This window comes from Rhinoderma darwinii, chromosome 2 (assembly GCF_050947455.1).
Source record: "Rhinoderma darwinii isolate aRhiDar2 chromosome 2, aRhiDar2.hap1, whole genome shotgun sequence".
In the NCBI taxonomy this organism is placed as follows: Eukaryota; Metazoa; Chordata; class Amphibia; order Anura; family Rhinodermatidae; genus Rhinoderma; species Rhinoderma darwinii.
This window is the reverse complement of record NC_134688.1, coordinates 234,000,265-234,024,648: the sequence shown is the minus strand read 5'-3', so window position 1 is coordinate 234,024,648 and position 24,384 is coordinate 234,000,265. Positions and strand designations below refer to the sequence as shown.

Below are 24,384 nucleotides of genomic sequence, written 5' to 3'. Positions count from 1 at the left end.
TGGTAAGGAGAGAGAGTATACCCTACCACGGGGAATGGATGCACCAGGAATCAGCTCGATAGGTCAGCGTCTCTGCCTCCCTCTTGCTGAAGACATCTGAAAATTGCAGCATAATGACCAGGCAATCCTGCCAATGACTGAGGCAGAGGAGGCTGTGCCGAACTAATCTGTCCCAGGCAACGGTTGTGACACTCGGGGCCCCACTGGAGAATCTCTCCGGAGTTCCAGTCCAGGACTGAGGCATGTAATCGGAGCCAAGGCAGGCCCAGCAGCACGGGGTTAATAGGCTTGGACAAGACAAAGAACGATAACATCTCAGAGTGGAGAACTCCCACGTGGAGCCTCAGCGGCTTGGTCACAGCAATAACTGGATCTGGCAGAGGTAGTCCATTTACTGATGCAACCGTCAACGGCCTCTCCAGAGGGGTGGTGGGTAATTGAAGAAGACCACCAGGTCTCTACAAATAAAATTAGCAGCGGATCAGTCCAGATACGCAGAGACCTGATGCATTCTCTCGCCGGATACTATGGTCACTGGTATGAACAATTTAGACGGAAGTCCTTTTTTTATCCAAGGTTGTCTCTCCTAGCAGCCCTAGGCTTTGGGATTTTTGGGGACACAGACGTACAAGATGGCCTCCGAGGCCGCAATATAGACAGAGTCCCAAAGTGCGTCTGCGTTGTTTCTCTTGGGTGGATAGCTTACACTGGTCCATCCTCACAGACTCCTTAGCAAGATCGACATCTGAGGACAGCAGGGGTTGCCGCAAAGTAGGGGCCAGACTAGGAAGGCGTCCCTCCCGACGAGCCTCTTATATCAATCCGGGTGGACAGAAGGATGAGGTCATCCAGGGTAGACGGTAGATCTCGAGCGGCAAGTTCGTCCTTCATTTTAGGAGACAGTCCATGCCAGAATGTAGCTACATGGGCCTCATTGTTCCACAACAGTTCTCCCGCCAGGGTGCGGAAGTGGATGGCGTACTCGCTCACGGAGGTGTCTCCTTGGCGTAGGTTAATCAAGGAAGCTGCTGCAGATGAGACTCGTCCAGGCTCCTCAAACACCATGCGAAATGTCCAGAGGAAGCCCTGGTAGTCACGGGTCTCTGGTCCTCGCCTCTCCCAGATAGGATTCGCCCATGCAAGAGTCTTGCCAGTGAGGAGAGAGATGATGAAAGCGACCCTTGCGCCATCAGATGAAAATATCCTTGCATGCAGGCTGAAGTGGATCTGGCACTGGTTCAAAAATTCACGAAAGGTACCTGCGTCTCCATCATAGCAGTCAGGAAGTGGCAAAGAAAAACGGGGTTCAACACTGCCAGGAGGTATAGTAGGAGGAACGGCAGCTTGTGCCTCCTGCCGACGTGCGAGAATGTTAAAGGCCTGGAGGAGTTGGTCCTGTCGAGACCGGAGGTCCAGCATATCTTCCCGCATCTCTTGTGACGTCATCTTGGTCTTGGCTTGACCAGCGGGGTCCATGACCTGAGCATACTGTCACATTGGGTTCGTGGACCCACTGGGCTATACCGCCTTGGCGGTATGGCAGCTGGCCAACAGGGCGCAGGCTACAGTCTATAGTTCTTATAGGGTACCTGTGGCAGTTCGGACAGTAGCAAGGCAGGCTTGGCTGGGACTAGGCAGCAGGTAGACGTCAGGCGTGGTGAACCAGGACAGGCGTGGTATACAGCACAGCTCAGCCCGGCACTGAACCAGGATAGCAAAGGATATAGGAACTGGGAACTGGGAAACACTAGGAGACCATTTGCATAGACAAACTTAGGGTACGACAACATCGCTCAGGCGTGGGACAAAGGGGCTGGTCCCTTCTTATAGTCCACGGTGCTATGGGCTAATTAAACATAAAAGTCCAGTGCGCATGCTGCCCCTTTAAGAGATAACTATTATTTAGTAGCAATGGTGTATAGAATAGCTAACTGGTGGAGATAGCTGTCTGTTTACCCTGACTACCTAAGATTGCATCGATCTAAAAAATCAGGGACCCCCCACAACATGTTTTGCTGCACATGCAGCGTCTTCAGGGGTATTGGGTCTTTAGCAATTTTTGTTAATTAAGTTTGATTATTTGCCCGCCAACTAATTGGGGCTTTCAATGTGCCAGTAGCTATATACAGCACCAGAATCCAGCTCAGTACATAAATACAGCCACATAACCAAGCTCAGTACATACATACAGCACCAGAAGCAAGCTTGGTTAATATATAAAGCATCAGAACAAAGCACATGACATATATACAGCACCAGAACCAAGCTCAGTACATACATACAGCGCCAGAACTAAGCTCACTACATAAATACAATACCAGAGCACATCTGAGTACATAAATAGAACACAAGAGCCAAGCTGAGTTCATAAATACAATAACATAACCAAGCTCAGTACATAAATACAGCATCAGAACCAAGCACAGTACATAAATATGTCACAAGAACCAAGCTCAGTACATATATACAGCACTAGAACAGAAGTCTTTACATATATACAGCACCAGAACGAAATTCAGTACATACATACATACATACATCACAAGAACCAAGCTCAGCACATATATACAGCACCAGAATCAAGCTTAGTACATAAATCCAGCCACATAACCAAGCTTACTACATACATACAGCACCAGAACCAAACTTACTAAATATTTACAGCACCAAAACCAAGCACAAGACATGACTACAGCACCAGAATCAAGCTTAGTACATAAATACAATACCAGAGTCAAGCTCACTACATAAATACAATACCAGAACCAAGCTCTGTACATAAATATACTACCAGATCCAAGCTCCGTACATATAGTACCAGAATCAAGCTCAGTACATATATAGAGTACCAGAACCAAGCTATGTACATACATATAGTGCTATGACCAAGCTCAGTATTTAAAGTGTAGCTAAACGTTTGACAAACTTCTGACATGTCATAGTGACATGTCAGAAGTTTGGATTGGTGGGGGTCCGAGCACGGAGACCCCCACCAATCGCTAGAACGAAGCAGCTGAAGTGCTCGTCGCCTCCTTTTTTGTTCGTCTTTTTCCGGAAAGCCGATGTATCGGAGTATGGGCTCATAGACTTTCTATTGAGTCCGCACACAGATACATTTATTACCGGAAAAAGCCGAACAGACGCGAAGTGGCTGAGCGCTCACACAAGCGCTTCAGCTACTTCGTTCTAGCGATTGGTGGGGGTCTCAGTGCTTGGACCCGCACCAATCCAAACTTCTGACATGTCACTATGACATGTCAGAAGTTTGTCAAACATTTAGCTACACTTTAAATACAGCACCAGAACAAAGCTCAGTACATATATATAGTACGAGAACTAAGCTTTGTACATAAATACAGAACCAGAAGCAAGCTCAGCATATAAATACAGCACCAGAACCAAGCTCAGTACATAAATGCAGCACCAGAACCAAGCTCAGTTCTTATATACAGTACCAGATCAAAGCACACAACATTAATAAACCACCAGGATCAAGTTCAGTACATAAAAACAGCACCAGAACAAAGCTTAGTACATTTATATATCACCAGAACCAAGCTCAGTACAAATATACAGAAAAATTGGTCCGCTCACCACTCATTCGAAGTAAAGATACCACATTCCATGATTATTCGGTGCACGGGCAAGAGAACTACGTCGGGAGAAGGTAGAAATCCAGGAAATATGTTAGAGGTCCAGCACACGATATAAAGTGAAAAAATACAAAACTGTTTATTTAAGTCAAAATTAAAACAAGAAATTAAAAAATCCCTGGAGAGAACGCCTGCGCGTTTCAAACTTTTCAATTCTTAATCATAGCCTATGATTAAGAATAGAAAAGTTCGAAACGCGTAGGCATTCTCTCCAGGGATTTTTTAATTTCTTGTTTCAATTTTGACTTAAATAAACAGTTTTGTATTTTTTCACATTATATCGTGTGCTGGACCTCTAACTTTTTTACATATATATATATATATATATATATATATATATATATATATACACAGCACCAGAACAAAGCACAATACATAAATACAGTACCAAAACAAGCACAGTACATAAATATTGCAGAAGAACCAAGCTCAATGCATAATCACTACACGAGAACCAAGCTTAGTACATATAGACAGCACCAGAACAAAGCTCAGTACATAAATACAGCATCAGAACAGTACAGAGATGCTTTTCAAAGTCAGGTTAACCCCTGCCATATAATTTTGTACTATGTAAAACTACAGCTCCTAGCGTGACCTGAAACATGGTAAGGTTATTCTGGGAGTTGTTGTTTAAAAAAAAATAAAAAAATTAACAATGTTGCCATCCTTCATTTCGCAGCAGATCATACTGCACATACAAGTGACTACAGGACTGATCATTTAAAGGGAGAGTAAACATTTACATTCAGTGGCTCACAGGTACCGTCTTCTCTGACTTGAGTAGTTTTCTTTCTTTTTCGTCCTATATTTGGCCAAGACCTCCATAATGAATTCTTCATGCTGCACCTCGCCACTGAAGAGTTTGGCTCCTCACTTTTGCAGCACATCCGGAACCCCTATACTAAAACAAAATCCTCATAGTTCCACATACTGCGCCCCTGAATACAATAGCATTATATACTCTGCCCTGAATACAATTTTGTCACACGAAGTGCCCCCCTAAAAATAGAGGTACATGCCATGTCCACGACACTTGATCGATACGTACATAGTGTGCACACCAGGCAAATCTCTATTTCACTATGGCCGGATAAATGCCGGTGAGTACCTTGTTTAACAATAGTTGGCAGTTACAGGTGCTCATAATTTGTGCTGATTTCCGGTGTGTGGTACATGTATTTAGTTACTGGCAGAAGCGGTTCCAACCGGTTTATGCTGTTCTCTTTTCTATGTTAGGAAGCGCAGTACCTATACATCAATTACAGAAAAAAGCAGAGGATTGGAGCAGCACTGTGAACAAATGCCTGACTAGGCTGGTGCAAAGCTTCAAAAATAAAGGAGTGACCTCTCCTTATGTGTTAGATATCCAAAAAAGAGAACGTAAAGCAGCACTCAAATAAAGTGAATTTATTCATCCAACATGGAACCACAACGTTTCACCTCTATGACTTGAAAATGCCTTCATAGAGGAGGTGAAACGTTGTGGTTCCATGTTGGATGAATAAATTCACTTTATTTGAGTGCTGCTTCACGTTCTCTTTTTTGGATATACATCAATTACATATACTTTTCTGTTTATGGTTTTACGGGCTTCCATCGTCAGATACGTGCAGCTCCACTATCTAGTGATTAAGTTTGAGCTAAGAGTGTATTGTATGTGTTTTGTATTTTTGCCTTGTGTATAGTGTCCTACAAAGTGCCCCCTGTTGAAAGTGCCAGACACACAGTGCCCTCTGTAGAAAGCTACACACACATTGAGCCCCCAGTAGAAAGTGCAACACACAGTTCTACTGTAGCAATTGTCACACACATTGTGCCCCCTATAGAAAGTGCCACACATACTGTGCCCCTATAGAAAGCATCACACATAATATACTTCTTGTAGAAAGTGCCACACATACTGTGCTTCCTGTAGAAAGTGCCATACACACTGTGACGCCTGTAGAAAGTGTCACACATACTGTGACCCATGTAGAAAGTCCCACAAATATTTTGCATTATGTAGAAAGTGCCACACACACTTGGCACACATAGAGAGTGCCACACAAACTGTGCCCCATGTAGAAAGTGCCCCCTGTCCCCCGTTAACACACTGTTATCACGCGATACAGGCATGGCCTCTTGTGGTGTAGTCATTGCACTGCCTCCATCACGAACAAAGTGCCGATTGGCTTGGCAGGGAACTTATGGTTCATTTGCTCCTACTTGAGGGTTAGTCATGGCTGTTCATTTGTATTTGTGTCCTAAGTACACAGATACAATTGAGTATAGGGAAGACCAGACCAGGTTGTCTGTTCCACCCGGTTCTGTGAACCGGTTGTAATTTTAACAAAAGGTTCTGTAGAACTGGGGAGAACCAACCAGATACCACCCCTGGACCCAGTGGACGGATCCCCACAGATCGCAAGAATGGGGGTCATGTGTCCTCTGCTCCTCCCAGTCACAAGCCCACAGCCAGGAGTTAAATGGAGCGGTGGTTGAGGATGGGCCCTGCCAATATATTCAAAGTCTATAGCACTGATGGACGCTGCCAAGAGCACGATGAAGAGCAGGAGGTCCGGGTGCTGTGTCCGTAATATGGGTGCCATAAAAGCATCCTTGTTGCGCCAGTGTGAAAGCGGCCTTATTCTGTTACTTTGACGTAATTTACAAATAAGATAGTATAGTCCGCATTATACTTAAAGATCATTAAACCTATTTTGCTGCTGATGAGCTAAAGAAGGCCTACAGTAAATGGAGTGAAATTGAAAAGCCGTGGCTGACCCCGATGCACTCTGTGGGGGCAATCTATTTTGTTTACCCTGCGGGCCCTTCTGGGACTTATGCAGTTTACCAAGGCTATATGGGCAACTTGGATACGTTGGTTTCCTTTAGCCTTGAGGAGATCCTTAATGACCTAGTTTCTATTTAACCCACACATACTAGATAGTCTCACTGCAGGAATGGTATGACTGTGAGCAGTGCCAGGATAATTCCATGTCGCTACATAATTGAAGTGATATCCTCAGACTTGCAGGCCAGTAACTGAGACATCCGAATGATAAATGCCTGACAGCATCCCTCAATAACCAAATAGATTTGTTTGAAGCAGTCTAGGAACCCTGGAGCTCTTACTGGATTAGAGAAGGTCTCAGGGCACAGTTAGATGCATTGCCTTCAGTATTTACTGTACTTTGCTTCTTTTGGGGACCTCTCCACCCTCAACCTGTTGTTTTTCCCCCACTGTTTGTCTATATATCTCATCTTGTCCTTTTTTTACTTATTTGCCATCCTTCCTACTTGGCCCTAGTTTGTCATACTGTGGTGTGGGTTTGTATTGTTTCTCTCACACCTCCTCTGGGTTATGTTTCCATCATACACTGTATACGTATATGATGTTACACTAACTATGATTATTACTGCTTTCTCCGTATTGAATGAGAAATCTTGATCAAATCAATATTTGGTGTGACCAACCTTTGCCTTCAAAACAGCATTGAAGACTATGATTCCTACTGCGTCTATTAACCAGTTGCACTATTCACAAATGTTACTGAACTTTAAGGGACTCCTGAAGCAGGCTTCTTTGACACGAGAACTTACATGGTTTGAACAATTTATATCAGTGCAACAACCTGTCCTTAAACTAACCTAAAACATTTAAAAAACACTTATCTTAAAAGCAAATACAGGTCATCTACAATATAATAAGGCCTGGGAGAAAGAATTAGACACTAAATTTAACTCTTCCGATGTATCGCACATACTTAAGAATTGTTTTGACCCATCTAGGTGTATTGCAGTTCAGGAAACTAGTTATAAGCTAGTGAGCAGATGGTAGAAAACTCTGGTTCTCCTTCATAAATATGATAGCAATATACCCCAGACTTGCTGGAGATGTTTGACACACACAGGTACATATAACCATATTTGGTAGGATTGCCACCTTATTAAACATGCATCTGTCTCTCCCAGAGTCCTTTAATAGAGTCCTATGGCTACATATGCTTTCATCAGCAAAAGCCATGATACCATTGTATTAAAGGAAAGTTGATACACCCCCAACTGCTCAGTGGTTGAACAAGGTAGCACAAATATCCAGACTAGAAGAATTGTCCCATGTTGCGCAGAGAACTGTAAGCAAATATAAAAGAATCTGGTCCGCTTGGCTTTCCTTTCTACAAGATTCACAACTATTTGAAGATTCGCATCTACTTAGTTGATGTTATTCCCCTTATATGAAGCTGAACTAAAGCTACACCCATTACATACAACAAATACTTACCTTCATATATGCCAATATATTAATTATAGACTTTGGTTGAGGCATACACATGCTGAAAGTTTTCTTATAGACTTGAATGGCTTATTGATCACCTTCGTTGTGAATGTTTACTATGTTTAACTTGTTAGTGTCAGTGTGCGAGAGTAGACACACTGGTACTTAAAGAATTTGTGAAATAATAACAATATCTTTATGTTCGTCTTTTATTTGTATTGAGTAAGATAAAACTGAATAAAAATATATTTGAAACAAAACAGCAGCGAAACAGTTTTTCATGGCTGTTTTGCACCAGTTTGTCTCAAAATTTGAATCCATTTCCGGCCGTCTGACCGTTTTTAACCTCCATTTGGCATCCGTTTTTCTTGTTAAAAAAATGGAAGAAAGTTTTTTTGTCCCAGCCCCCTGAAAACACAGTGCCCATACAGATAGTGCCACTTTACCCAACTTAGATAGTGCCAGTGCCCACATAGAAAGTGCCCACTGTAGATAGGGCCCACATAGTGCCACAGTTCCCACTGTAGATAGTGCCCGCATAGTGCCACAGTTCCAACTGTAGATAGTTCCCACATAGTGCAACACACAGTGCCCATGTGGATAGTGCCACACCCCCTGTATATAGCACCCCCCCTGTAGATGGCACCACACCCCCTGTAGATTGTGCCACCGCCTGCAGATAGCGCTACCCCCTGTAGATTTCACTACCCTCTGTAGATAGCATCATTCCCCCTGTAGATAGCACCATCCCCCCTGTAGTTAGCACCACCCCCTGCTAATAACGCCACTCCCTCCAGATAGCACCATACACCTGTAGATAGTGCCACCCCCTGTATATAGTTCCACCGCCCTGCATATAGCGCCACCCCCTGTAGATAGCACCACCTGAGCTCCCTTTAAGAGTAGAATCCACGGTCAGATCGCTCTGGCCAGGGACTCCATTCCTAGAGTCAGGGGCTCCCTCTAGGAGCAGAGTTCCCAGCCAGAGTGTTGGGGTGTTCCTGACGTCACTTTCCATAAATGGACAGAGATGTCAGGAGCTCCCTCTAGGAGCGGAGTCCCCGGCCAGAGCGATCTGACCAAGGTTTACGCTCCTAACAGGAGTTTAGGTGGCAATATCTACAGGGATGATGCTCTCTACAGGAATTGGTGCTATTAATAGGAGGGGTGACGCTATGTGCAGGGGGGTGGCACCATCTATAGGGTGGATGGGGAAACATCGAGGGTCCATCTAGGAGGGGAATCCCCGGGCAGAGCGCTCTGGCTGGGGATTCCGCTCCTAGAGGGAGCTTAGGTGGCACTATCTACAGGGAGGGTGTATTCCGGGGCTCTCAAAGCCCCAGCAGACATGAGAGTGCAGCACTGCTTACAATGGAGCAGCACTAAACCCCGTTGCAGGCTGCCAATGTTTATATACGTGACAACTGCACGGGGCATCAGCAGTTGGAACGTATATAGCTGCATGGCTGTCATGAAGAGGTTAAATAAGGATTGCCAGCGTTTTTGTGGAATATAGTACTACATTTCCCATTAGACACTGTTATGGAAACCTGTTGCATTATCCTTTGTTGATCTATATTCAGACTATATATTGGAGTGTAGACAAAGGACACTAACATGGTATTTGTCCACCACTCACTAAATATGGAAATGTGGATATGAATATCTAGATTTCAGTTAGTCATGTAGTATTCATAAGATTTATCCTAGATTTGAATGCATATGTGAATCAATACCCACATACATGTATGTATTTATACATAAAGAATACAATACTGAATCTTTGTTTCATTTTTTTTTTATCTTTTAGGACATTTCTGAAGTACATTTCTTTCCCATATAATGACCTGTGTTAGGATAGGATATGACTCCCCTAACACTTTATCAGTTTTTCATTGGTTTACTTGTGTCACCACCTTTTCCGTGGCCGTTTACAAGATTGTGTTTTCGTGGTAATTTTTGTAAGACTCACTTTTATGTTGCTTGTAAGAACATTTAACCTGTTTAATTCTGATTTATCAATGTGTTTTTGCTTGTTCTTAAAGTGTTACCATTTACAATAAAATACGTAGACCTTTTCACCTTGATATTATTTGACGTACTGCCAGTAATAAAAGTAACATTATGATATATTCTTGTAAGTAATCTTGCAGATGATCTGTTTTGTGAACTTCATGTTATTTATCTCACTCAAAATATGCAAAGAAATACTAGATAGGATCAGGAAAAGAAGTACTCAGACCTACCACAAGACAAGACAATTTTTGTGATAAGTATTTGCTAGTAGCATACAAGACAAGTCTCATATATGAAAACTCTCCGAGAAAATTATAGGAACCAGAGCTCATTATTGGAATTTTTTTAGAGCGGAATAGTGATATAAATGATAAAAATGGCAAAATATTGGATGGTCTTGGGATGAAGTGAAGGATATAAGGGAGGTATTGTGAAGATCTGCTCATTGTGAAGCTGGTTTGCCTACCTTTCAAGGCACTTGTGGGCTTTTTATTCATGAGGATCTCATTACATCTAGATCTAATGTGGTATGTAAGTGTAGTCAGTGCTTGTTATCTGCATTGAATTTTAACAATTCAAAATAACACAATGGTTACCCATAGACAGGCCAATATATAACAGACAACAATGCTGCCATAGACTGACTTGTAGGTAAGTCTAGCAATTCCTTTTAGGTGGGCACTCCCTCCTTCCATTACAAATTTCAGGTGACACAGAGGATCCTGCAGCAAATTATTATGGTATATTTATGGACCCACATCTAACCGTATGCAACCCTTGGTACATTAGGTCAGACAGCAGTAGAAAAGACAACATTGTTTAGTCTAGTTTATTCAGTGCCTCTATTCAGGACAATTTTACGTCCTAAACCAGTGTTTCTCTATGTTACTGATTCAAGTATCTTTACTCAAATAAATTACATTGAATTACCCCAATGCTATGATCATACATTGTTGCATATTAAAAACACTGCATGAGGACATTGTGAATACCGTCAGTGAAGAATAATAATTGATAGACCTTGTATAGCATAGGGGTGTAATGTGCTGGAGAGATGCTTTTGTAATATCTAATAGTCAAAGTATAGATTTTTCAGGCACGTATAAAAATTAGAGACAACAGTTTTATTTGTATCAAATTTTTGATATATAAAACACTATAAATAGTGTAAGAGTGTTAAAAGTTATCACCCCATATGCTGAAGTCCTTTCTTTTAGAGAAGCTGGCGAGACATCACTTTTTCCGGGTAAAATCCTGAAGGACTTCGGCAGAGACCCACGTGGAAGAACAGTCGGTGTCTGGTTACGCCTGGTGCCATGTTTTGGGGATCCAGTATCGACCCGTTACATCTATATTCTTAGAGGGTACATTCATATGAACATACCTATAAATATAACACTGCATTTTGATGAATTAACATACTACAACATGTCTTATACACCTTTAATTATTATCAAGCCTGTTTTTTTTAAGTTTTAGATCACGTAATTTCTACTTACGTATGTTGTTGTAAATCACTTGCTTCACTCCCACTACTTAAACCGGCACTGGATGTAACTCCATACGCTGGAGAAAGGGGGAGGATCCCAAAAACGTCGCACCAGGCGTAACCAGATGCCGACTGTTCCTCCATATGTGTCTCTGCCGAAGTCCTTCAGGATTTTACCTGGAAAAAGTGATGTCTCACCGACTTCTCTGAAAGAAAGGACTTCAGCATATTGGGTGATACCTTTTAACACTCTTACACTATTGCTATAGTGTTTTATATATCACAAATTTAATACAAATATTATACCTTTTCTACCTTAAAGCAGTTGTCTTTACTCCTTTTTCTATGAGCTTTTAGACTTGTTTAGTCAATTGTCTAGTCATTTTGAGCTACTGTACTTTCAGATTATGATTCTTTTGTGATCGTTCATCTATACCGTCTGACTTTTGGGAACATACTTGATCCCCTTTTCTTTGATTCCAGTGCTGTCCTGGTAAAATGGTGGAGTATGAGATGGGAAGTATCTACGCATGACATATCAGTTGTATGGAGGACATAAGTGGTGTAGTCATTTGAAAGCAAATCATAGCAGTTGGAATTTTATTCTTAGGCTCTTTGGAGACATTGAAGCGGCTATCAGAGATAGGCAATGGCAATGACAAGTTTCCTAATAGTAGGAAAGCAACATGAAGAATCGAAATGTATTAACTTGCTAGCACTGTCATGGGCATCAGGCATCTGAAAAAGGGGCATCTTAAAACAATACTATAAAATAATATCTTAAAGTGGTATTATGGTTTCAGCAAAGAGGTTATTAACTGTATAAAGAAAAGTTACGTGCAGTGAACAGGTAGATGGCTTGTTACAGTACAGCTATCAAAGCTGTGTCTTGTAACAAAATGTGCACCTGTGTGATCTTCACATGACAAGGACAGTTTTTTAACCTCTGTATATAAACAATGAAGGTTCCTATTGAATAATTGCAAGTAGAGATCTTAAAAAACATGAGGAATTGAAACAGAAAGTTTAACCATAGAAAAGTTGAACTTTTTATTATACAAAGAATAAACTTTATCTGCTGAAATTGTAATACCCCTTTAAAGATATATATCAAGGCAGCAGGCTTGTGAGGTGGGTACAATGATAGAGCCATTTATAGATAGACATACAGAAAGTACTTTGAAAATTAGCTCATTGTTGTTGAGTTTCTGGTACATTTCAGACATACCTACAGAAATGTCTCAAAGACCGTTGGAAATGCTTTTAAAAACAGAGACTGATGTAAACTGGGCAGGAAGATCTTTGTATAGGTGGCATTGGACAAGACAAGTTTGCCAAGACTGTAAGTGTAAATAGAGGTGAGTAGTAGTTTGATGAATTAGAATTTAAGGATGCTCTAGCAGTGTGGGAAAAGGATGAGATAATGCAGACCTTGAAGAACAGTTCTGAAAGAAAGAAGAAATAATAATAAGTTCCCTGTCACTAAAAATCCTCGAACACAACGCTCTTATTAAACACTGTTTCTTCATTTGAGCAGTCGTTATGGGCCAGGCCTTGGATTCCGACTTGGATTAAGTCGCAGAACAGATGTCCAAACATTCCTCTATGGTCCACAGCCTCATTACATCTGTGAGAGACACCTTTGCGAGTCCAGGATCCTGAATCGCCATCCAACAAAGAGCGCTCTTCAAATAGTATTTCTTCTGCTCTTGAGCTTGAAGAGGTTCTCTTAAGCGAGTAAAAGTTTCTAGATAGGTACTTTTTGTAGCCAAAGCGCCTAGACAATATGTATCCATTCCCATAGGATTTGTTAAAGAGGCACCAGATTATAAATGCCCTATTACCTACATAATCTGATCGACGCTGTAATGTAGATAACAACAGTGGTTTTTATTTTGAAAAATTATAATTTTTGACCAAATTATAAACAATTTTACATTTATGCAAATTCGTTTCTTAATAGACAACTAGGCGTGTTTTTACTTTTTACCAACTGGGCGTTGTGGAGAGAAGTGTATGATAATTTCCTTCAAGATTGTGATCAGTCTCGTGCTCTCCAACTAAATATAACCTAAATTTGTAATTGCAGTTATGCAAGTGACAAATCCTTCTGGCTCTATGATTTGTTATTTTATTTCCTTTTTTTCTATATTCTTTATTGTGTTTACCCTTTGAAATATTGGCCTGATGTTTCGGCTGTGATTATGCTATCTGTTATGCTTGTATCCCTGTTTCCTTGAAAATGTAATAAAAACTATTGAAAGGAGAATGAAAAGAATATACTGTTACTCAAATGTTTATTGGCGTCTGGATGCTAGAGATTCTTTAGTCTCTTCAGTTGTGATGATTTTGTGAAGATATGTGCATTTAGACATAGGCAAGCGTATATGTGCATATGTGAACTCTACAAACCCTGTACTTTAAATTTTAGAAGGCATCTCTCTGCTTGGGTCAGACTTTTAGCCACAAACCAACTTTTTTTAATGCCTTTTTTAAATGTTACACTTTGATGCAAAGTTGCATGAAGGTATCCGTGAGTGTAAAGTTCTGAGTGCTGAGTAAATCAAAGGATACCATGGAACTTCAAATCAATGCTTTTCAATATTTAGAGTATTTATTAAAAAAATTCACTTTCAGTAAATATCTGGGTATGGGAGTACAATATGATTTTTTTTTCTATAATTTAGCTTTTATTTATCCTTGTAGCAAAAGAGTTTAATAATGTTTGTTACAATCATATTTATAGTGAACTCCCTTACTTCCCTTATATGAAATAACCCTTACTTCCCTTATATGAAATAACTGGACCTCTTCCATGTGTGAGCATTGCAGCCAACGTGTAATCGAAATTGTATTTTCTTGTCTTATTATATAATACTAGATTGGGATTAGCTTGTAGGATCTTGATTGGTGTCTTTTTTTTATTGATTAATAAGACGTGTCATATGCCTGGAGGAAGCTGAGAGAAGCTGATGAACTTGTATAATAAAACCATCCTTTTAACCCTTTCAGGACCAAGGTCATTTTGGCCCTTGAGGACCAGCCCTATTTTTTTCAAATCTGACGTGTCATTTTATGTGGTAATAACTCTGGAATGCTTTTGCTTATCCAAGCGATTCTGAGAATGCTTTCTTGTGACATATTGTACTTTATGTTAGTGGAAAAATGTGGGCAATAAATTCATAGCTTATTTGTGAAAAACACCAAAATTGAAAGAAAATTTGCAAAAATTATAATTTTTCTAATTTTAAATGTATCTACCTGTAAAACTGATAGTAATACCACACAACATTGTTGCTAATTAATATCCCCCATATGTCTACTTTATATTTGCATTGTTTTTTGAACATTATTTTATTTTTCTAAGACGTTACAAGGCTTAGAACTTTAGAAGCAATTTCTCACATTTTCAAGAAAATTTCAAAAGGCTATTTTTCAAGGACCAGTTCAGTTCTGAAGTGGCTTTGAGGGCCTTATGTACTAGATATACCCCATAAATCACCCCATTTTAAAACCTGCACCCCTCAAAGTATTTAAAACCGCATTCAGAACGTTTATTAACCCTTTAGGCGTTTCACACGAATTAAAGCAATGTAGAGGTAAATTTACAAATTTCATTTTTTTTGCCGAAATGCATTTGTAGTAAAAAAAAAATCTGTAATACAGAAGGTTTTACCAGAGAAACACAACTCAATATTTATAGCCCAGATTCTGCAGTTTTTAAAAATATCCCACATGTGGCTGTAGTGTGGTAATGGACTGAAGCACAGGCCTCAGAAGCAAAGGAGGACCTTGTGGATTTTGGAGCCTCCTTTTTTTAGAATATATTTTAGGCACCATGTCAGGTTTGAAGAGGTCTTGTGGTGCCAAAACAGTGGAAACTCCACAAAAGTTGTTTTGGAAACTACACACTTCAAGGAATTTATCTAGAGGTATAGTTAGCATCTTGACCCGACAGGTCTTTTGCTATATTTTAAATTTTAAAAAAAGAAACTGGTTATGGCTAAACCATACCCAATAGACATACCCAAAAATGCAATATACATATAGCACGGTGCCATTTCTGAAAAGGATATACAAAACAAAAAAGAAAAAGAAAAAATCCAGAAATATATCAAAGCACACTCAGGTAAATACAAATTTATAAGAAATTATTTTTATTTTAACCTCCGAATATTTTCGGATATATAAATACAAAATTTTAAAAAATTCCTTGGCCAGGAAAGGATAACATGTGATCTAATACACCTTCATATACTAGTTAAGTCACTTATATGATAAATATACATATGTTCTCCCTAAGCATAGGGACAGATAATTCATTAGAAACAATCGCTAGGTTGTATTCACACTTGCGTTTTTTAACAAAATGTATTTTTTATCCTCAAGGTGGCCACCATTCCCATTTTTAACGGATAGAAATATTTTTTGGGGTAAGAATCCCCTATATAGTGTAATTCCCGTCCTGGGAGATTGGCCATCCCATAACACATAAGCTGATTTTACGGCAGATTTTTTTGTTGTTTTACTCTTCCCTCCTATTTCATACGACCTTGGATTTTGAAGGGGATCAATAGTAGTAGGCAGTCTATTAAATAGACCCAAAGGTCTGAATATATCCCACTCGATTCTTTTTATTCAAAGACGGCAAGTTTTCCAAGATTTTATAAGGTAACATGCGTTTTTACCTCTTAATTTTCCGGTGAGCATCTGTGATCCATGTGCGGGAGCAGTCAGTTCACGGGCGGAACGAAGAAGCCTTTCCAAAGGTAAATTCCAAGCTGTATGGTCATATGTTTCTCAACACCCTTAAGGCTCCACCGCAACGTCAGATGATTTTTTATTTTCTTTTGTGTATCCACTTGTTCCACACCGTACACCAGAGGCACAAGGTCCGGGAGGGCAAGAGCATATGCCGGCAGTAAGGTGAATTCCAATTCACATGGTATCCCCTTCCAAATGATGTCTCCAAATTTAGTCAGGGATTTGCAGGGCCAGGTTTAGACGTCACTACCTGCCCAGCTTGATTAGATCAGCTGACGCATTTCATCCCTGAACGGGATTTCCTCAGAGCCGTTTAGCAAGTGTAGCCAAAGACATTGTATTTATAATATCCCAACATTTTTAATTGGTTCCTCAATTGCAAGTATCAAGAGGCTTTATTTTATATATGTATAGATTATATATAATCATCTCTACACAGTACATTTATTTGTAATTTATATTTCATTTGAAAAGAAGAATTTATTTTACGTTTTATTCTGAACAAATAAATAAATCATTTAATTATCAATCTATATCTATACGATATTATGTTTATTAACACAGTGGTGAAGGATCAGTGGTATGTCTCTGACACTAATAGCATAGGACAGCGTAATATTTGATAATAAATTTGCTACAGATTGTATATTTATTGCTGACCCATGGGGAAAAAAAAAAAAAAATTCCCCCATGGGTCCATTCTAACCATATAGCCAATGTCTCACCTTTTATATAACCTTATGCATCAAATAAATCATACAGTATCTCAGGGAGGGCAGGGAAATAGGTCCCATGCCTAAAAAGGCAATAGAACCCGTGTCCCCACCCACCCCAAGAGTCCGCAAATATATTACTAATTTGCCGGAAAATGGTTCTTCCAATAACGTAATTTTAATGCATAATTTTTATTTGTATCACAATTCTATATGGATGGAACTAACAAGATATTCTCTAATAATTGCAACAAGTACCTACTTATAAAAGGGGAGAATTATTTTCCCAACAGTATAGTCTAATCATTTCATAATCTTTTGATGCAAGGACTTACAAAAGTAGGAATAGAGCCATCTATATATCCCAAGATTTAATTATTCCATTTTGCTATATTTATTGGAGTTTGTCTGTGAGAATGAAAATCTCCTTTTTTCTTATTTTTTTTTATTTTTTCAAGGAATAAAGAATAAAAAGCACCCCAAAACTTGTAACGCAATTTCTCCCGATTACGGCAATACCCCATATGTGGTAATACACTGTTGGACCCACGGCAGAGCTCAGAAGAGAAGGAGTGCCATTTGGCTTTTGGAGTGCAGATTTTGCTTGGTTATAGTTCTGTTTGGGGTTTTGCTGGTATTTCAGTTTATAATCTGGGGGCATATGTAAACTGGGCAGAGTACATCAGGGCATAATAAGAGGGTATAATAATGGGGTAAATAAATAATAATCCATAGATATGTGGCCGGTGTCTCACTGATAAATGGTGCCCAATCTTATCCGCTTTTGGAACGCTCTGCACAATTTCTGTCGCTATATTCTGAGCGCCAGAACTTTTTTATTTTTTCTCCACCGGAGCCGATCGAGGGCTTATTTGTTACGTTACAATCTGTAGTTTTTATTGGTACAATTTTGGGGTACATGTGATTTTTTGATCACTTTTTATTTGACTTTTTTGGCAAGCAAAGTGACGAAAAAAACATAGATTTTGACAATGTTTTTTGTCCTTTTTTTTTTTTACAGTGTTCACTGTGCGCTATAAATGACATTTTACTTTATTCTGCGGGTCGGTACAATTAAGGCGATACCATATGTAAATAGTTTTTTTTATGTTTTGTGACATTTGCGCAACAAAATCACTTTTCTATAAAATAATTAATTTTTTGTGTCACCATATTCTGAGAGCCATAATTTTTTTATTTTTCAGTCAAAAAAGCTGCGTAAGGGATTGTTTTTTGCAGGAGGGTTTGTCGTTTGTATTGGTATTAGTTTGGGATACATGCGACTATTTGATCACTTTTTATTCTAGATTTTGGGAGGGGTTTTCACTATGCGGGAAAAATAATATTACAGTTTTATTGTTTGGGTCGCTACGAACGCAGTGATATCAAATATGTGTACTTTTTTAAAGTTTTCATTTTTTTCCTATAATAAAAGTCTTATTATAGGAAAAAAGCATTATTTGTTTTTGTAATTCTAACTTGTTTTTACACTTTTATAAAACATTTTTATTACTTTTTTTTAAACTTTTTTTTACTTGAAGACCTGCAGCACTGATGGCTGCTATAACACATTACACTACCTAGGTAGTATAACGTGTTATAAACTGTCAGTGTGACGTTGACAGTCACACTGACAGGAAGCCTATGAGGACCAGCCGGTCCTCATAGGCTTCCGTGAATGGCAGACCCGGAGGCCGCTGTATGGCCTCCGGTTTTGCCATGCAACCGACGGTAGCACCCGCAATCGGTCCCCGGGAAAGTTTGTTGTAGCAACAAACTTTCCAGTTTGTTGCTACAACAAACTTTCCCTGCGATAACATGATCGGGACCTGAACCAATCAGGTCCCGATCATGTCTCCGGGACCAGAGGCAGGGGTTGACAGCGCGATCCGGGTGTCACCGCTACTCTGAGATACCCGAATTACGCTTTCAACACCCACTGTCGGCGTTGCACAGAGCCCAGCAAGCGCCGACGTGAATTTACCACGGACGGTCAGGAAGCAGTTAATAACGGTGATCATATTCTCTGTAGCCAAACCAATTGGTTCGGCTGTCAGAGAACAGGTTGCCTGGGACACTGACACCGCCGGCGTCAGAGCGATCTCCAGCACTATGCCGGCAGAAGCAGAGGTCTGGAGAGTCACGTCCTCGCTGCACGGGGTTTATGCGGATAGGACATGAATCTACAGATTGTTGGCATGAAAGGGTTAATATAAAGGTCTTACAGTGATACACCATGCCAAATGATGTCTTCTGTCTGTAGAATCCATGTTGTGGGAGAGACTTGGAAATCCCACAAATCTTCTTGAGGAGAACTATAGGACTCAGGTCGACCATTCGGAGACATACTTTACGATACACACCATTGCTTGGTGCCTGTTTGGCGGTAATTGGATTGACAAATCTCATAAAGGAGGTGGTTGGTTTAATTAATCTAGACCTCATTTGAGCAATAAGTAGAACTGTGTGTTTTTGTTAATAAGGAGATCGTCTGGATGCTATTTTTTTCCCCTCTATTTCTCTGGTGTTTTGACAGTTTAGTTTGCACCAGGCTGTTTTATATTTGTGTATATGGATTTACAACAAAGTACTTCATTCTATCTAAGCTGAATACTTAACCTACAATGGGGCTGATTTACTAATGTGTATACGTCTAGAATGAATTGAAAAATGTACCACATTTTAGAACACCTCTCTAGACACATAAAGAAAGTCCTGAAAAGGGGCGGGACTTATTGTAAAAGGGCCATGGCTTAAAATGCACCAAAGATATGTCACAAAATTAAGCCAAATCAAAGGTGGTATAAGGAGGGGAAAACTGTTTTGCTGGATGCGCCACATTTATCATATGGCATTGACCACTGTGATAAATTTGACACTGTCTAAAAATTACACGACTTAGTAATTCTGCCCAAATAATTCTACTCATTTTGTATAAGGATGGTGAAATATTTTCCTTTTGAAATAGTGGAATATGTGATACAAAATACTATAACTTCTGATGGGAGGTAGTTCCCACACAGCTTCGTAAATGTATGAAGCGGGCTCAGGAGCCAAGCCGTAACACTCTGCTGCAACAGTCTACAGTACATTATATGTACCCCAAAATGGTGGCATTAAAAACTCATCATGCAAAAACATGCCCTCATACGGCTATGTCGACAGAAAAATAAAAGAAGTTATAGTTTTTGGGATTCAGAGATAAAAAAAAAATTGCTGCGCCCTTAAGAGGTTAATTTTTTTCTTCTTCTATGCTAGAAGTACTTTGTTGACTTTTCTGAGCTTTGATAACAGACAGCATTTTATGTGGTTCAAAGCTTTGCTTTTTAGACAACTAGTGTTGAAAATCTGTTATCACCGAACATTTTTGCAAAGCAAATTATATCAAGGATAATGTTGCTTAGAAGATGGCAAATATTGCATATCTCTGTGTAAGAACTTGCTGACTTTGAAACTCAAGATCAAAGCATGTATAGCTAAAACCATTGCAAAGTACACAAAATATAAAAGATGTTACGTGTCTTTTCATCATGAAGAATTAAAGAAAATGTCTCTTGTTATGAGTACATTTTGTTCTCATACTAAATAAAGTAAGGTGGCATCACTACATTTGGTAGTCAAATGCTTATTCATCGCAAAATAGTCCTCTATAGATGAAATAGTTGCCACCACTAATATATTTATTAGCATAGTTGGAACTTATCTCCTCCCAAAATAAGTAAACACTTTTAAGCTTGCTTATTTTTGTCTCCACACCAACAAAAATAGAAAGTAATTACTATATTTTTTGGACTGTAGGACGTACTATATGCAGATCCTTCTCAATTAATTAGAATATCATCAAAAAGCTAATTTATTTCAGTAATTAAATTCCAAAAGTGAAACTCATATATTATATAGATTCATTACTGTCATGTCCGTGGCTGCGGGCCGTCAGGTTCACTCTCCCCCTGACGGCCGCAGCTATGGGTCTGCGAGCGCTGGCCCCAGTCTGCTCCTCAGGAGACGCCAGTTCTCCCTTCCACTCACCTCGGCCAGGTCCCGTAGGGTGCGCGCGCACGCTCTGGCCCGCTCTTAAAGGGGCAGCGCGCATCGGACTTTAATGTTTAATCAGCCCATGAGTGCCCTAGACTATAAGAGGGGCCCAGCCCCTTGCTTCGATGCCTGAGCGTTGTTTGTCATTTCCTAGTTTGTCTATGCAAATGGTCTCCCAGTGTTTTCCAGTTCCCAGTGTTTCCTGTATCCTGTATCCGGTGCTATCTTGGTCATGTGCCGTGCTGTGCTGTAGTCGTGCTATGCTGTATTCTACACCTGTCCTGCTACTCCACGCCTGACGTCTACACGCTGCCTAGTCCCAGCCAAGCCTGCCTTACTACTGTCCGAGCTGCCACAGGTACCCTATACAAACTATAGACCTTGACCTGCGCCCTGGTGGCTAGCTGCCATACCGCATAGGCGGTACGGCCCAGTGGATCCACGAACCCTACGTGACAGTACGCTCAGGCCATGAACCCAGCTGGTCGATCCAAGACCAAGATGTCGTCACAAGAGATGCGGACAGATATGCTGGACCTCCGGTCTCGACAGGACCAACTCCTCCAGGCCTTGAACATTCTTGCACGTCGGCAGGAAGCACGAGCTGCCGTTCCTCCTACTACACCTCCTGGCAGTACTGATCCTCTGTCTACAACTCCTGGCAGTGTTGTTCGTCATTTTTCTTTGCCATTTCCTGACCGCTATGATGAAGACGCAGGTACCCGTCGTGGATTTTTGAACCAGTGCCAGATCCAATTCAGCCTGTATTCAAGGACATTTTCGTCTGATGGCGCAAGGGTCGCTTTCATCATCTCTCTTCTCACTGGCAAGGCCCTTGCATAGGCGAATCCTATCTGGGAGAGACAGGGACCAGAGACCCGCGACTTCCAGGGGTTCCTCCAGACATTTCGCACAGTGTTTGAGGAGCCTGGACGCGTCTCCTCTAAAGCGGCTTCCTTGCTGAACCTACGCCAAGGACACATCTCTGTGAGCAAGTACGCCATCCACCTCCGCACCCTGATGGCGGCCAACACCCACGAATTCCCCTCCCTGTGCCTGATACATCCGAGGTACCAGCTGCTGACACGGCTTTTAGGGACTTTTTGCAGATCTGGCAGCAGACTCGATCCTCTATCCTGCTGGCGGTCGACCGCATGAAACGGAAGGCGGACACAAGGAGAAGAGAACCTCCTCAGTTTCTTCCTGGCACGAAGGTCTGTCTGTGCTCCAGGAATATTTGACTGAGGGTGCTGTCATACAAATTTGCTCTTAGGTTCCTCGGACCCTTCGAGATCCTGCAGCAGGTCAACCTTGTCGCCTACAGTGGTTCTCAACTACTTTACCAACATTCAGACACCTTTGAAGTTAAGGAGATATTGGACACCAAGAGAGTGAGAGGAAAGACTTTTTATTTGGTAGATTGGAGGGGGTTTGGTCCTGAAGAGAGGTCCTGGGAGCCAGAGAAGAACCTCAATGCTCCTACCCTTCTGAAGAAGTTTCTCTCGCTCTAGCCCCAAGAAGAGGGGGCGTAAGAGGGGGGGATACTGTCATGTCCGTGGCTGTGGGCCGTCAGGGTCACTTCCACTCACCTCGGCCGGGTCCCGTAGGACTTTAATGTTTAATCAGCCCATGAGTGCCCTGGACTATAAGAGGACTATAAGAGGGGCCCAGCCTCTTGCTTCGATGCTTGAGCGTTTCTCATTTCCTAGTTTGTCTATGCAAATGGTCTCCCAGTGTTTTCTAGTTCCCAGTGTATCCTGTATCCCGTGCTATCCTGGTCAAGTGCCGTGCTGTGCTGTAGTCGTGCTGTGCTGTATTCAGTAGGCGGTACGGGCCAGTGTGTCCACAAACCCTACGAGACAATTACACACAGAGTGATCTATTTCCAGCATGTTTTTCTTTTAATGTTGATGATTATGGCTAACAGTTAATGAGAAACCACAATTTAGTCTCTCAGAAAATTAGAATATTATATAAGCCCAATTTCAAAAATGATTTTAATGCCGAAATGTTGGCCTACTGAAAAGTATGTACAGTATATGCACTCAATACTTGGTCGGGGCTACTTTTGCATGAATTACTGCATCAATTCGGCATGGCATGGAGGTGATCAGCCTGTGGCACTGCTGAGTTGTTATGGAAGCCCAGGTTGCTTTGATAGCGGCCTTCAGCTCGTCTGCATTGTTGGGTCTGATGTCTCTCACCTTCCTCTTGACAATACCCCATAGATTCTCTATGGGGTTTAGGTCAGGCGAGTTTGCTGGCCAATAAAGCACAGTGACACTGTCACATTGGGTTCGTGGACCCACTTGGCTGTATTGCCTTGACAGTATGGCAGCTGGCCAACAGGGTGCAGCTCACAGTCTATAGTTTGTATAGTGTAGCTGTGGCAGCTCGAACGGTAGCAAGACAGGCTCGGCTGGGACTAAGCAGCAGGTAGACGTCAGGCGTGGTATACAGCACAGCATGACTACAGCTCAGCACAGCACTTGACCAGGATGGCACGGGATACGGGTTACAGGAACAGGGAACACTGGGAACTGGAAAACACTAGGAGACCATTTGCATAGACAAACTTTGCGTACGACAACAACGCTAAGGCATGGGAGGAAGGGGCTGGGCCCTTATAGTCCAGCAAACTCGGGCTAATTTTACATTAAACTCCAGTGCGCGTGCTGGCCCTTTAAGAGCGGGCACGAGCATGCGCGCGCATCCTACGGGACCCAGCCGAGGTGAGCGCTGGCGTCTCTTGAGGAGACTGGGGAAAGTGCTCGCAGACCCATGGCTGCGGCCATCAGGAGGTGAGTGAGACTGAGGGCCCGTGGCCATGGACATGACAGATACACTGGTTATTAAACCAGGTATTGGTACTTTTGGCAGTGTGAGCGGGTGCCAAGTCCTGCTGGAAAATGAAATCAGCATCTCCATAAAGCTTGTCAGCAGAGTGAAGCATGAAGTGCTCTAAAATTTCCTGGTAGAAGGCTGCGTTGACTCTGGACTTGATATAACAAAGTGGATTAACACCAGCAGATGACATGGCTCCCCAAACCATCACTGACTGTGGAAACTTCACACTGGACCGCAAGCAACTTGGATTGATGCCTCGCCACTCTTCCTCCAGACTCTGGGACCTTGATTTCCAAATGAAATCCAAAATTTATTCTGAAAACAGGACTTTGGACCACTGAGCAACAGACCAGTACTTTTTATCCTTAGCCCAGGTAAAATGTTCTGACATTGTCTCTGGGTCATGAGTGGCTTGACACAAGGAATGTGACAGTTGTAGCCCATGTTCCGGATATGGCTGTGTGCGGTGGTTCTTGAAGCTCTGACTCCGGCCGCAGTCCGCTTCTTGTGAATCTCCCCCAGATCCTTGAATAGCCTTTTCTTGACAATCCTTTCAAGGGTGCGGTTATCCCTGTTGCTTGTGCACCTTTTTCTACCACACTTTTT

General features: G+C 41.4%; 1 protein-coding gene across 6 annotated transcripts in view; it reads left to right on the top strand.

Annotated features, from left to right (window-relative positions):
• Nucleotides 1–10,030, top strand: part of TEX14 (testis expressed 14, intercellular bridge forming factor) — a 532,366-nt gene extending 522,336 nt beyond the window's left edge. For 5 of the 6 annotated variants that reach the window (XM_075852942.1, XM_075852939.1, XM_075852943.1 and 2 more), the window contains 2 exons: nt 4,336–4,415; nt 9,725–10,030. In XM_075852942.1, the coding sequence (XP_075709057.1) occupies nt 4,336–4,391 (56 nt within the window). In that variant the 3' untranslated portion in view covers nt 4,392–4,415; nt 9,725–10,030. The remainder of the gene's footprint in view (nt 1–4,335; nt 4,416–9,724) is intronic. The other variant, XM_075852941.1, reaches the window with a different exon arrangement.
• Nucleotides 10,031–24,384: the final 14,354 nt, after the last annotated feature.